General features: G+C 43.5%; 1 protein-coding gene across 2 annotated transcripts in view; it reads left to right on the forward strand.

Moving 5' to 3' along the window:
* Window positions 1-13031, forward strand: part of CAP2 (cyclase associated actin cytoskeleton regulatory protein 2) — a 198046-nt gene that overhangs the window by 64574 nt on the left and 120441 nt on the right. For both annotated transcript variants that reach the window (XM_030211332.1, XM_030211341.1), the window contains exon 3: window positions 2489-2589. In XM_030211332.1, the coding sequence (XP_030067192.1) occupies window positions 2489-2589 (101 nt within the window). The remainder of the gene's footprint in view (window positions 1-2488; window positions 2590-13031) is intronic.

The raw sequence follows: 13031 nt of genomic DNA on the forward strand, positions 1-13031 counted from the left end.
TTAGGTGCATACAAGTTAATAAATGTCACTAGGTGGCCCCCTAGGTAACCCATGACTGCCGAACATCGTCCCATCTCATCCCGGAATACTTCGCCTTCAGCAAATGGAACCCCAGTTTTTATGTAAATTGCCAACCCACCTTTTTTTCCCCCTCCTGGATCCACATGGGAGTAACAGTCAGTATATCCCCTAAAGTGAAGCAAATGTGCATCCCTTTTACGCAAGTGTGTTTCCTGTGTAAAAATCACATCCCACTTAATCCGCTTAAGCTCTCGATATATAATGCTCCGTTTTCCTGGATCATTCATGCCATTGACATTCCATGAACCCACTAATAATTCCCTTCCCCACCCAACTGGCTTCTATCCTCACCAGCCAGTTCGCTCCCTGAGGAAGTGTGTCTGGAGCAGGATTAAGAAGTTGCTCACAACTCATGCACCCCCCTTAAAAGAACAATTCACGCAGTATTCCACATTTTCACCATCGAGCATCCCCATGCAAAATCATTCACTCTCTGTAGCCCCGATCACTCATACCTGACCGAGAGTCAATTCACAACCTATTCCAAGTTGTTATCATGTAGCCAGACTCGGTCCCGCTTGAGGGCGTCCTCTTCCGGCCTCCCTGCACCTTCTGCCAAGTCGACTGCATATTGATAGAGGGGCCTCGACTCCGGGGCAACCCCTCCCGAGCTGGGAGGTCCGTACACCCCAATTCTCTAAGGGCTTTCCATGCTCCTGCAACAGTATGGACCTTCTTTGTTTGAGAGCCAAATGTAAATTGTAATCCAAAAGGAAACAACCAGCAGTATCTGGACCCTGTTTTTTGTAGATAGCTAGTCTCCTCTCGCATCTCCTTCCTCCTCTGGAGAGTGACCCTGGCCAAGTCCTGGTAGATCTGTATCTTGCAATTGTTCCACATGACATCCCCCATAGTACGTGCTTTTCTCCACACTTTCTCCTTCACCGAGTAATTATGATGTCTCTAGGCACGTTCCCCCTCTGGGGTCCCGTACTCCTATGGGTTCTGTCCAGGGACATCAGAGTTTGCGTCAAATCTCCGGTTTGATCCTCTCCAGTTTGCAGGACCAGGGCACAAATCTCTTTAATTACCTTAGCACAGTCTGTATATTGCTGTCCCTCCGGGATTCCTTTGAAGCGACGGTTATTGCGCCGGGACCTATTCTCCAGATCTTCAATTGCATTCTGCAATTCTTCCCTCGCATGGCTCTCTGGTTTCAGAGCTTCTTACAGCCTCAGTAGGTCCTCAGATTGGCTGTCTAGTTTTTCCTCCGTTTGCTCCACTTGCTGGCCTAACTCCTGGACCTCTCTCTGCATCTCTGACACAGCCATTTGAATGTCTCTCCGTATCGCTCCCATCTCTGCTTTCAGCTCCTGGAACTAGCACACAATGGCTCCTTTAGAGTTCCATGTGATCCTGGGCAAGTCACTTTACCCCACCATTACCCTGGGTACAAAATCTTAGATTGTGATCCCACTAAGGACAGAAAAAGTACCTGCATATAAGAAATGTAAACTGCTTTGGTTGTACCATAGAAAAGCAGTATATCAAATCCATGACCCTTTACCCCCCCCCCCCCCCCCCCCCCCCCCCCCCCCCCCCGCCCCCCATTGTAAGAAAGTATATTGCAAATTCTGCTTTTTCATCAGTATTCAACAGTTTGAATGTATGTGTTGTATGCTGAAATGTATCTTATAAATAGATTTCTTACTCAAGTAATTGATACAATGTTTAATGTTCAGGGCAATGTTCAGTTTAGCTTGAGAATTTAGCAAAACCCTATTAGGGATGTGCATGCGATAGTGCGCATTCGACTTCATAGTGTGGCTTAAATTTAGTGCACATTAAATCAATTTAATGAGCATTAACCTGCAAATGAATCTGCATGTATTCAGTGTAGGCTAAAAATGTTTGTTTAAACCTTGTCCAACCTCGGTCCTCAAGGGCTGCAATCCAGATCTACTTGCAAGCACTGCCTCCATTGTATGCAAATAGATGTCATGCATATTTATTGGGGAATCCTGAAAACCCAACCTGGCAAGAGCTGAGGTTGAACACTCCTGGTTTAAACAAATGTTTGAAGTGAACCAAAAAAATCAGGAAAGGCCAAATAAACCAAAAAGGTTTTGCCTTGTGCACTTCCCTAAAGCCTATGGCTCACACCTGAATGTAGTATCATGCATAAACCGTGATAGCCCTCAACCTAGAGCAACAGCTTTAATATATTAATACGTGTATAAAGTTTATCATTGGGCTGTTCTTTCAAGGGTACCTTGTCAACAGAATCCCCAGACAGAGGAGTCATTCATTAAAGGGCTTTCCTTTATGTGTGGGACTTTTAGAATCTACTGCCTCAGAAAAAGTTTGAGAACACATAACAGGCTCCCAAGAAACTTAGCCATGTTCTACACAGTGTAAAAGTCACAAATGTATCTATTGAAGGTCAGTAAATGTACTACTTTTGTAGGTGTCGCACCCTGCGTGGAAGCCTTTGACCTACTTTTGAGTGGAGCTGTAGCAGAATATGTCAAGAACAGCAAGATCATAGGTGGCGACACAGAGGTGCATGTGAGTACTCTTTTGCTGTTTACCAATACTTGCTGCAGGCTTAAAGACCAAAAAAAAAAATGAGACTGAGCATATTCATAATTTGAATATATTAGAATAACCTGAAATATTCTGTGCTGAAATTAGACAGTCTGAAGATTTCTTCCAAACCTTGGTTGGATGATTTTATGATTTCTTTTCCCCTAGATTGTGATATATAATTCTATAAGAACCAAATGATGTTTAACCCTAAATTTCCAGGTTCATCATCAGATATGATTTGAAATTTGGAATAATAACTGATTTGAACATTAAAAACTGTGGGGTGTAATTTTTAAAACTGGGTGTCTATGAAAACGTTTTAAGTGCCTATCTTATCCTTATTTTATAAAGGTAACATATGTGTGTATGTTCTTTATATTAAAAAGGCTGAGCCCTTGTAGTGCACAAATGCTCTTGCACAAAGTTTCACCTACTCTGAGGCAGATGCGACAGTGTACTTTCATTAGTGTGCATTAGGTGAATTATGTTCTAAATCAATTTAATGCTCTCCCAGGCTGAAGTTGGGTGGGAGGTGAGGTACCTCTACTGTGGCTGGGGGAGGAAGGAGGGTGAAAGGAAGAGGGATGAGATATGTTCGTGAGCTAAATATATTGGGAGTTGGGGGGTGGTGAGATGGTTGTTTGATTACATTTTGGTGATTGTTTTTGGAAATATGCAGGGGAAGGTTTTTGGTGCTGGATCTGTGTGAGCTTGGAATGGCGCTAAAATGTTGATTGGAGTGATAAGAGTTTGGGAAGCATGCATCATCAAAGATGAGATATTCAAATCTACACATGGGATCTATCTGTGATTCAACATGGGTGTAAGATCATATTCCTAAATGTTCAGGGACTCTCTACCCCAGTGAAGTGATGTGGAGTGGCATTTTCGAGGTAATGACCTACGCACACCAAATGCCACTTGGCTTGCATCCGAAAATGTTATTTTTTTGGCCGCGCATATTAGACACATGCCAAAAATGAAATTACCACAGGAGCCATGCGGTAACTCCATTTTGGCACTCGGGTGCGCGTAGAGCCTTATGCAGCTTAGTAAAAGGGCCCTTAAGTGACCCTTTTACAAAGATGTGGTAAAAAAAAATGGCCTTAGCACACCCTTACGTGGATCTTTCTCATACGATAAAGACATCTTTACTGCAGCTGTAAAATGACCAGTTTTCTATTTTTGATATTAATGGCCATGCGCTGGTGTTGCCATTAGCATGCAGCCATTTTGTTAAATTACCACATGAGCATTTACCGCCACTTATTTTGTAGGTGGTAAGGACTTGTGGTATTCATGCGCTAACCCATTAAAACACACTCATGTAGATGTGCTAACTGTTTAGCACTGGAATGCCCACCTTCTGCCCCTGACCCGCCCCCTCAAAAAAAAAAAAAAAAAAGGAAAACTTTTTGGCACATGGTTAGCTCATGCACATTTCAAAGTTACTGCAATACTCCATTTTTAGCTGCATTGAGCCTGCATTAGCGCCTTCTGCAGCTTAGCAAATAGACCCCTTAAACCTTATCGAATTCTACAGGATAGTATTCTTCCCAAAATAATGAAGTTAGGGGCCCTTTTAGAAAGGTGTGCCGAAAAATGGGCTGTGCTAGTGTAGGCATGTGTTTTCGGTGCTCACAGATCCATTTTTCAGCATGCCTGTAAAAAAGACCCTTTTTTTATTTTGCCGAATGTCGGTTTTTGGGTCTGAGACCTTACCATTGACTTAGCAGTAAGGTCTCACGTGATAACCGGGTGGTAATCATCTACGCACGTAGAATGACAATTGCCACCCGGTTTCTGCCGCACGCCAGAAAATAAAAATTATTTTCCGGCGCGCATAGCAGATGCACGTCAAAAATGAAATTACCACAAGGGCCACGTGGTAGGCGGGCGGTAACTCAAAAGTGACACATGTTGGGTGCACGTAAGCATAGGCATGGCAGCTAGGCATATTCTATGCACAGCCTAAATCAAGGTGTGGTCTACAGAATATGCCTAGGCGGAAATATTTTTGGTGCCAGTTTTTAGTGACTTCTATTTAGAAGTCAGTAGTAAACGGTGCAGAGCTAACTGCAAAAGTGCCAATAAGCACGCGTTATTTTCTGCACAGTAAGCACAAAAGGCCTGCCACGTCCATTCTCCACCCATGAAATGCCCCCTAACACAAAGCACAAAAAGTAACTACACAAATACCACAAAGTAAAGTAGGTAAACAGGGAAAATATGCACATATAATTTAGGCACAAACGCCTAACACCAGCTATAGAGCTGATGTAAATACGGTAAAGGCGTAAGGGGGGCCTGGCGCTGAAGTTTTCTCTCTCCTGCACTTCTCAGGACGTGATAACTCGGGTCCCATCAGGAGCAGGAGAGAGAGAGAGACCCCAGCGCTGGGCCACCCCTTGGAGGCCCGGGCAAGGGGAGTTTTACCCCCGTCCCCCTCTTCTCGGTGGCCCTGACCTGGATCAAAAAAAGCATGCAACCTACATACCAGATGGTATTTGTAAAATGTCCCACAAATTTGGGTACCTGAGGTTTAAAAGATAGTTATTATCTAACATCAACAGCAGACTAGAATCGTACTGTTACCTGCAGTGATTGCATCAGGTCAGGTTCCTCAAAACAGAATCATAGCTTCTCTGTCCCTTTTTATGCACCATTAAGGGATGAGTGTAGAAGAAGGGATCTGGTGCTGGGCCTGGAATGAAGAGGGTTTTCAGGCAGGTAAGAAAAGGGAGTTGGAGATAGGTCTGATGCTAGGGCTGGGAGGAGGGGGCTAGGGGCTGATGCAGAGACTGGGAGAAGGCAGAGGATGAGAAGGGGCTCAGTGCAGGTATGGAGAGAAAAGAGAGAGAGTGGAGTTGATTGGAGGGAAGGGGTCAGAATGGAAAGTGAGACAGGATTAAAACAAGAAGAAGGGTGGGAAAGGAAAAGTGTGGAAAGAGGGGAGTGAGAATGGGGAAGACTGGATGAAGGGAGAGGCTGAGAAAGGGGAAGGGGTAAAGGAGCTGGAGAAGGTGGAAAAGGGTTGAGAGGATGTCGGTATTCTAGGGTGCTGCCTTTTAAAAGTAGGGTTATTGCTATTGCTGCTTTATTATGACAGGTTTTCTATATAGGTTGGAATGGATATTTTCCATGGTTTGCTTACTGGTCCCCAGTACTTTGGCAGAGTTGTTTTTTTATAGGAGCCGATCTTAATTTTTTTACCCAGGGCCCATTCACCTGCTGCCTACTGCCTACATAACCCAAATCTTGTCTTTACTGAGGAAGAAGACCTGGGAAGAGAGATCTCACTGCTGTAGGAAGTGGAGAACATGTACTACTTAACATGGGGTCAGCACATGAGTGAAGAGTTCCAGAAAGAAAAAAAGAGATCAGCTATGCAGAGCAAGATCAGCACCTCTGGAGTCTGGTGCCTCCCTCCCCCCCCCCCCCTCTTTAGCACCCTTATGTGTCCAAACTAACTAAGGAGGAAATGGTTTCTCCCGTTCTGTGGATAAGGGTGTTGGTCATTGGTACACAAAAGGATTTTTGTCACATGAAAAAGAGGACATTTGCCTACTAAAAAAAAAAAAAAAACAAATCTGGAGGATACACCTGAAGGAACCCAAAGGAGGACATGTCCTTTATTAAAAAGGGACTGAAGGAAACCCTGATCAACATCAACAGGGTTTTCACTTTACAACACCCACAATAAGAGGCCCAAGTGTTAGATTAAGTATGGAATCTGTAAGAAGCAGAGAGGAAGATAATAGGACCTGGAATGACTTACCAGCAGAGGTGATAGAGGGCAACAATATAATGGAGTTTAAACATTCTTCGGACAAGTACAGAAGGCAAAGGTAACAAATTCACTTAAAGTCTGCACCTTGAGTATTGCGTTTAGTTCTGGTCGCCATATCTCAAAAAAGATATAGCAGAATTAGAAAAGGTTCAAAGAAGAGCGACCAAAATGATAAAGGGGATTGAACTCCTCTCATATGAGGAAAGGCTAAAGAGGTTAGGGCTCTTCAGCTTGGAAAAGTGATGGATGAGGGGAGACATGATTGAAGTCTACAAAATCCTGAGTGATGTAGAACGAGTAGAAGTAAATCCATCTTTTACTCATTCCAAAAGTACAAAGACTAGGGACACTCAAGGAAGTTACATGGAAATACTTTTAAGACAAATAGGAGAAAATATTTTTTCACTCAATGAATAGTTAAGCTCTGGAACTCTTTGCTAGAGGATGTGGTAACAGTGGTTAGTGTATCTAGGTTTAAAAAAGGTTTGGACAAATTCCTGGAGGAAAAGTCCATAGTCTGCTGTTGAGACAGACATAAGTACATAAGTACATAAGTAGTGCCATACTGGGAAAGACCAAAGGTCCATCTAGCCCAGCATCCTGTCACCGACAGTGGCCAATCCAGGTCAAGGGCACCTGGCACGCTCCCCAAACGTAAAAACATTCCAGACAAGTTATACCTAAAAATGCGGAATTTTTCCAAGTCCATTTAATAGCGGTCTATGGACTTGTCCTTTAGGAATCTATCTAACCCCTTTTTAAACTCCGTCAAGCTAACCGCCCGTACCACGTTCTCCGGCAACGAATTCCAGAGTCTAATTACACGTTGGGTGAAGAAAAATTTTCTCCAATTCGTTTTAAATTTACCACACTGTAGCTTCAACTCATGCCCTCTAGTCCTAGTATTTTTGGATAGCGTGAACAGTCGCTTCACATCCACCCGATCCATTCCACTCATTATTTTATACACTTCTATCATATCTCCCCTCAGCCGTCTCTTCTCCAAGCTGAAAAGCCCTAGCCTTCTCAGCCTCTCTTCATAGGAAAGTCGTCCCATCCCCACTATCATTTTCGTCGCCCTTCGCTGTACCTTTTCCAATTCTACTATATCTTTTTTGAGATACGGAGACCAGTACTGAACACAATACACCAGGTGCGGTCGCACCATGGAGCGATACAACGGCATTATAACATCCGCACACCTGGACTCCATACCCTTCCTAATAACACCCAACATTCTATTTGCTTTCCTAGCCGCAGCAGCACACTGAGCAGAAGGTTTCAGCGTATCATCGACGACGACACCCAGATCCCTTTCTTGATCCGTAACTCCTAACGCGGAACCTTGCAAGACGTAGCTATAATTCGGGTTCCTCTTACCCACATGCATCACTTTGCACTTGTCAACATTGAACTTCATCTGCCACTTGCACGCCCATTCTCCCAGTCTCGCAAGGTCCTCCTGTAATCGTTCACATTCCTCCTGCGACTTGACGACCCTGAATAATTTTGTGTCATCGGCGAATTTAATTACCTCACTAGTTATTCCCATCTCTAGGTCATTTATAAATACATTAAAAAGCAACGGACCCAGCACAGACCCCTGCGGGACCCCACTAACTACCCTCCTCCACTGAGAATACTGGCCACGCAATCCTACTCTCTGCTTCCTATCTTTCAACCAGTTCTTAATCCATAATAATACCCTACCTCCGATTCCATGACTCTGCAATTTCTTCAGGAGTCTTTCGTGCGGCACTTTGTCAAACGCCTTCTGAAAATCCAGATATACAATATCAACCGGCTCCCCATTGTCCACATGTTTGCTTACCCCCTCAAAAAAATGCATTAGATTGGTGAGGCAAGACTTCCCTTCACTAAATCCGTGCTGACTTTGTCTCATCAGTCCATGTTTTTGTATATGCTCTGCAATTTTATTCTTAATAATAGCCTCCACCATCTTGCCCGGCACCGACGTCAGACTCACCGGTCTATAATTTCCCGGATCTCCTCTGGAACCCTTCTTAAAAATCGGAGTAACATTGGCTACCCTCCAGTCTTCCGGTACTACACTCGATTTTAGGGATTTGTAGTTGCCATGATTTGGGTTTCTGCCAGGTACTTGTCACCTGGCTTGGCCACTGTTTGGAAAACAAGCTACTAGGCTAGATGGACTATGGGTCTGACCCAGTATATGGCAACTTTTATGTTCTTATGTTCTTAAGTGGTAGAGAATCAGAGAGGAAGGCAACTGCCAATGTGACTGGGTCAATAAATTCCCTTGTATTTATGTAGCATGAGAATGATCTCTTGTTATGTTGTCAATATGGAGAGGGGTTAGTGGGGCAATATGAGTAAACCCAATGTGGAGGAAGGCATTTTTTCATTTCCTATCCAACCTTCCTTGGAGGACATGGGGCTCAAGGGAAGCACCTAGGCTCTGAAGAAAGGGTTCTAACCACCAAATTGTACTTCGGATGTAACCACAAGCAGAGCCCAAGTAATGATAGTGCAAACAGAGCAATTGTCTTGGGGCCCCCAGGCTACAGAGGGCCCCAAACCTGTCTGAAGCTGATGGAGATACAGCCTGCTGGTGGGCTTTGGGGCCCCTCCCAAATTTCTGTCCTGTGCCCCAGTATGCTCGACATTGGCCCTGAAGAGACGCATCCACTGTGTTTGGGATTTGCCTCCCAACAGCTTCCAGAACCCAAAAGAAGGGTTCATGGAGCCTAAGGAGAGGTGAGTGACTCAATCTACAGAGAAGGAGAAGAGACTGGTATCAGAGATCTAACCATTAATCTGGAGACTGCGTGGACCTGAAGGAAAATGTTGCCTTGCCACTTTCAGATATGAAGAACTGGCATTAGAACAGCATGGAAGAGAATCCAGAAGCCTAGAGATCTTCTTTGGTTTTTCTTGTGTTTTCCTCTATCTGAATGGAAGTGTGTTTTTACTTTTTTGTTCCTGTTTTGTAGATTGTTCAGTAAAACGTCTTTTTATTTTGATCTTTCATTCAGAGTGAACAATTGCTTTTTCTGAAGCTTGAACATTCTACCTGCACAGTGATAGTGGGACATGTTTAAGAAGAGCATCCCAACAATAGGCTCTTGAAAGTTAATCATTCCCTCCATCCACCAGGGTCCCAGGGATCATGAGAGTGGTTTACCAGTTCCAGCCCACAAAAGCCAACCCTGGGCTCTCTGCCTACATGGTACCCCTGGGGCAACATCTATTATCATGAAATTATTAATATATGCAGTTGGAATGTCCAACACTGTAAATATGACCAGACTGAAAGGTCATAGTTTGCTTTATATCACCTCTTTGTATATGTTAAAACACCTCAAAATACAGTACCCTTTATTAAATCAATAAAGTGTATTTAATGGCAGAGTCAGATTTAAATACGGTTACAATCACCAGTTCTTTCAGTAATGAAAACCAGGAATAGGATGCGACCAAGTGAGGTTATCATCTTTCCATAAGAAACAGATTTAAAGAAAAAATGGGGAAGATTAATTCTGTATATTAGTAACATAATACTACACACTGAAACAAAGGGAAAGCAGGGATAAGCTGAAGTCCTGTGGGCTGAGCAGTGAAAGGAGTTGAATTCAGACATAAGGGTATCACCAGGGTAGCATACAAAGGGAGGTCCTGTTGGTAGTGACTTCAGTCTACAATTGTATTTCTCAACTTTTTTTTAAAAAGTATGTACCACTTAATTTTTGAAAATTAATAAGGACTCCACTCTGTCCATCATCACCCAACCTCCCTCCTCCTCCCTACCTTCTGCCCATCAGTCCTTCCCACTATTTGCTCAGCATCCCCTCCCCATAGTCTGCCCGATCCTGTCTCACCCTACCCCTCTGCCTGATCCTGTCTCACCCTACCCCTCTGCCTAACAACTCCCTGCCCCCCTTCCCCCAGTGTTTCTTGCTTCTCTTGCTCCTAGCAAACAACACTGCATCCCCTATTCTCCGTTCACCATGCACCTCTCTCCCCCCCTTCCCAATCCTCCCTCACATGCCCCCCCCCCCCCCCATTCTATGCCCATTAGCAGGATCCCCTTTCCCCTTCTTCTAGCTCCCAAAATGGTAGCAAGCTACAGCATCCAGGGCAAATAGAACCTCCCTCCCTCCTCGTTACCAATAACAGTGCTCTCTCCATTAGGCTGGCTAGTAGGTGTATTACAATGACTTTGGGAGGAGAAGTAGACCAGTGGCAGAAGATGGTTCTCTCTCTCCCTTCATATCTTCAAGCTGAATAAGGCATCATGATGACAGGAATTAGCCCCAGCTCTCTCTCCTCTCTGGGCTAGCGGATGTAGGAGGGCCATAGCTGCTCCAAACAGGGCTGCAGAAACAGCTGCTACATGGTCTCTTGTCTCTCTTGTTTTATTTCTGTATGCCAGATGAACATTCACAGAAGAGGCAGAGCTGCATAGGTTCTGACTAGCAAGTATAGCAGAACTGTGCTGCTGCCCTGCTGCTTCATAAAGCTACATCATGCAAAACCAGACTGTCTGATCCCTAGCAGCATTCGCATAGCTCTTCCCTGTCTCATGTACCACAGGGACACATATACCATATGCTGAAAAACTGTGCTTCAGGCATTCAAAAGCATGGATTAATGAGACAAAGCCAACATGGATTTAGTGAAGGGAAATCTTGCCTCACCAATCTACTACATTTCTTTGAAGGGATGAACGAACATGTGGATAAAGGTGAGCCGGATGATATTGTGTATCTGGATTTTCAGAAGGCGTTTGACAAAGTACCTAATGAAAGACTCCAGAGGAAACTGGAGAGTCATGGGATAGGAGGTAGTGTTCTATTGTGGATTAAAAACTGGTTAAAAGATAGAAAACAGAGAGTAGGGTTAAATGGTCTGTATTCTCAATGGAAAAGGGTAGATAGTGGGGTTCCGCAAGGGGTCCCTGTTGGGACTGCGGCTTTTTATCATATTTATAAATGATCTAGAGATGGGAATAACTAGTGAGGAAATTAAATTTGCTGATGACACAAAATTATTCAAAGTTGTTAAATCGCAAGAGGATTGTGAAAAATTGCAAGACGACCTTAAGAGACTGGGGCATCCAAATGGCAGATGATATTTAATGTGAGCAAGTGCAAAGTGATGCATGTGGGAAAAAGGAACCCAAACTATAGCTAAGTGATGCAAGGTTCCATGTTAGGAGTCACCGACCAGGAAAAGGATCTAGGAGTCACTGTTAACGATACTTTCAAAGCCTCTGCTCACTGTGCTGCGGCAGCAAAGAAAGCAAATAGAATGTTGGTTATTATTAGGAAAGGAATGGAAAATAAAAATGAGGATGTTATAATGCCTCTGTATTGCTCCATGGTACGACCGCACCTTTAATACTGTGTGCAGTTCTAGTCACCACATCTCAAAAAAGATATAGTGGAATTAGAAAAGGTACAGAGAAGGGCGGCGAAAATGATAAAGGGGATGGGACAACTTCCCTATGAGGAAAGGCTGAAATCGCTTGGGCTCTTCAGCTTGGAGAAAAGGCGGCTGAGGGGAGATATGGTAGAGGTATATAAAATACTGAGTGGAGAGGAACGGGTAGATGTGAATCACTTGTTTTTCCAAAAATACTAGGGCTAGGGGGCATACAATGAAGATACAAAGTAGAAAATGTAAGATGAATCGGAGAAAATATTTCTACACTCAATGTGTAATTAAACTCTGGAATTCATTGCCAGAGAATGTGGTAAAAGCTGTTAGTTTAGCGGGGTTTAAAAAAGGTTTGGCTAGCTTCCTAAAAGAAAAGTCCATAGTCCATTATTAAAATGGACTTGGGAAAATCCACTGCTTATTTCTGGGATAAGCAGCTTAAAATGTATTGTACTGTTTTGGGATCTTGCCAGGTACTTGTGACCTGAATTGGCCACTGTTGGAAACAGGATACTGGGCTTGATGGACCTTTGGTCTGTCCCAATATGGCAATACTTACGTACTTATGTACTTAAGCATATGAGACCACTCAGGGGTAGTGCTGTGGGGTTGGTACTGACATATGACCTTATGATAAGAGAATAATTAGGGTCTAGAATTCACTGTGTAATTCAGGATTAAACTCTGACCTGAACTGAACCTTACTGATATAAGGGTCTTGTACTTGAGGAGAGCTGACTTCAAGATGATGAATGAGAGTACATAGCAGGCTCTATTGGCCATTGAGAGCTGAAGGGTATGAAGGAGCTTTGGGTTGTCAAAAATAAAGAAATAAATAAGGAAGCATTGAAAATGCAACAAATCTCTGTGTAATGTAAGTTAGAGGTAATTGGAGAAAGAGACTGGTACAGTTCTCAAAAGATATAATAGAAATGGTAATACAGTAAAAAAAAATCATACAGGACAGATAAAATTGTAAGAAAATACAAATGGAGATGGAGAAAATAATTAGAAGGGCAAGGTCTCAAATGAAGGAGAAATGTGTAGGGTATAGTGCAGCATCAACCAAGATGGAGAAAATAATTAGAAGGGCAAGGTCTCAAATGAAGGAGAAATGTGTAGGGTATAGTGCAGCATCAACCAAGCACCAGCTTGAATTTGGCACAGCTGAAGCAGGAGGGGTGTATACTCCATGGATGTAGGACTCGTC

This window comes from Microcaecilia unicolor, chromosome 1, assembly GCF_901765095.1.
Source record: "Microcaecilia unicolor chromosome 1, aMicUni1.1, whole genome shotgun sequence".
NCBI lineage: Eukaryota > Metazoa > Chordata > Amphibia > Gymnophiona > Siphonopidae > Microcaecilia > Microcaecilia unicolor.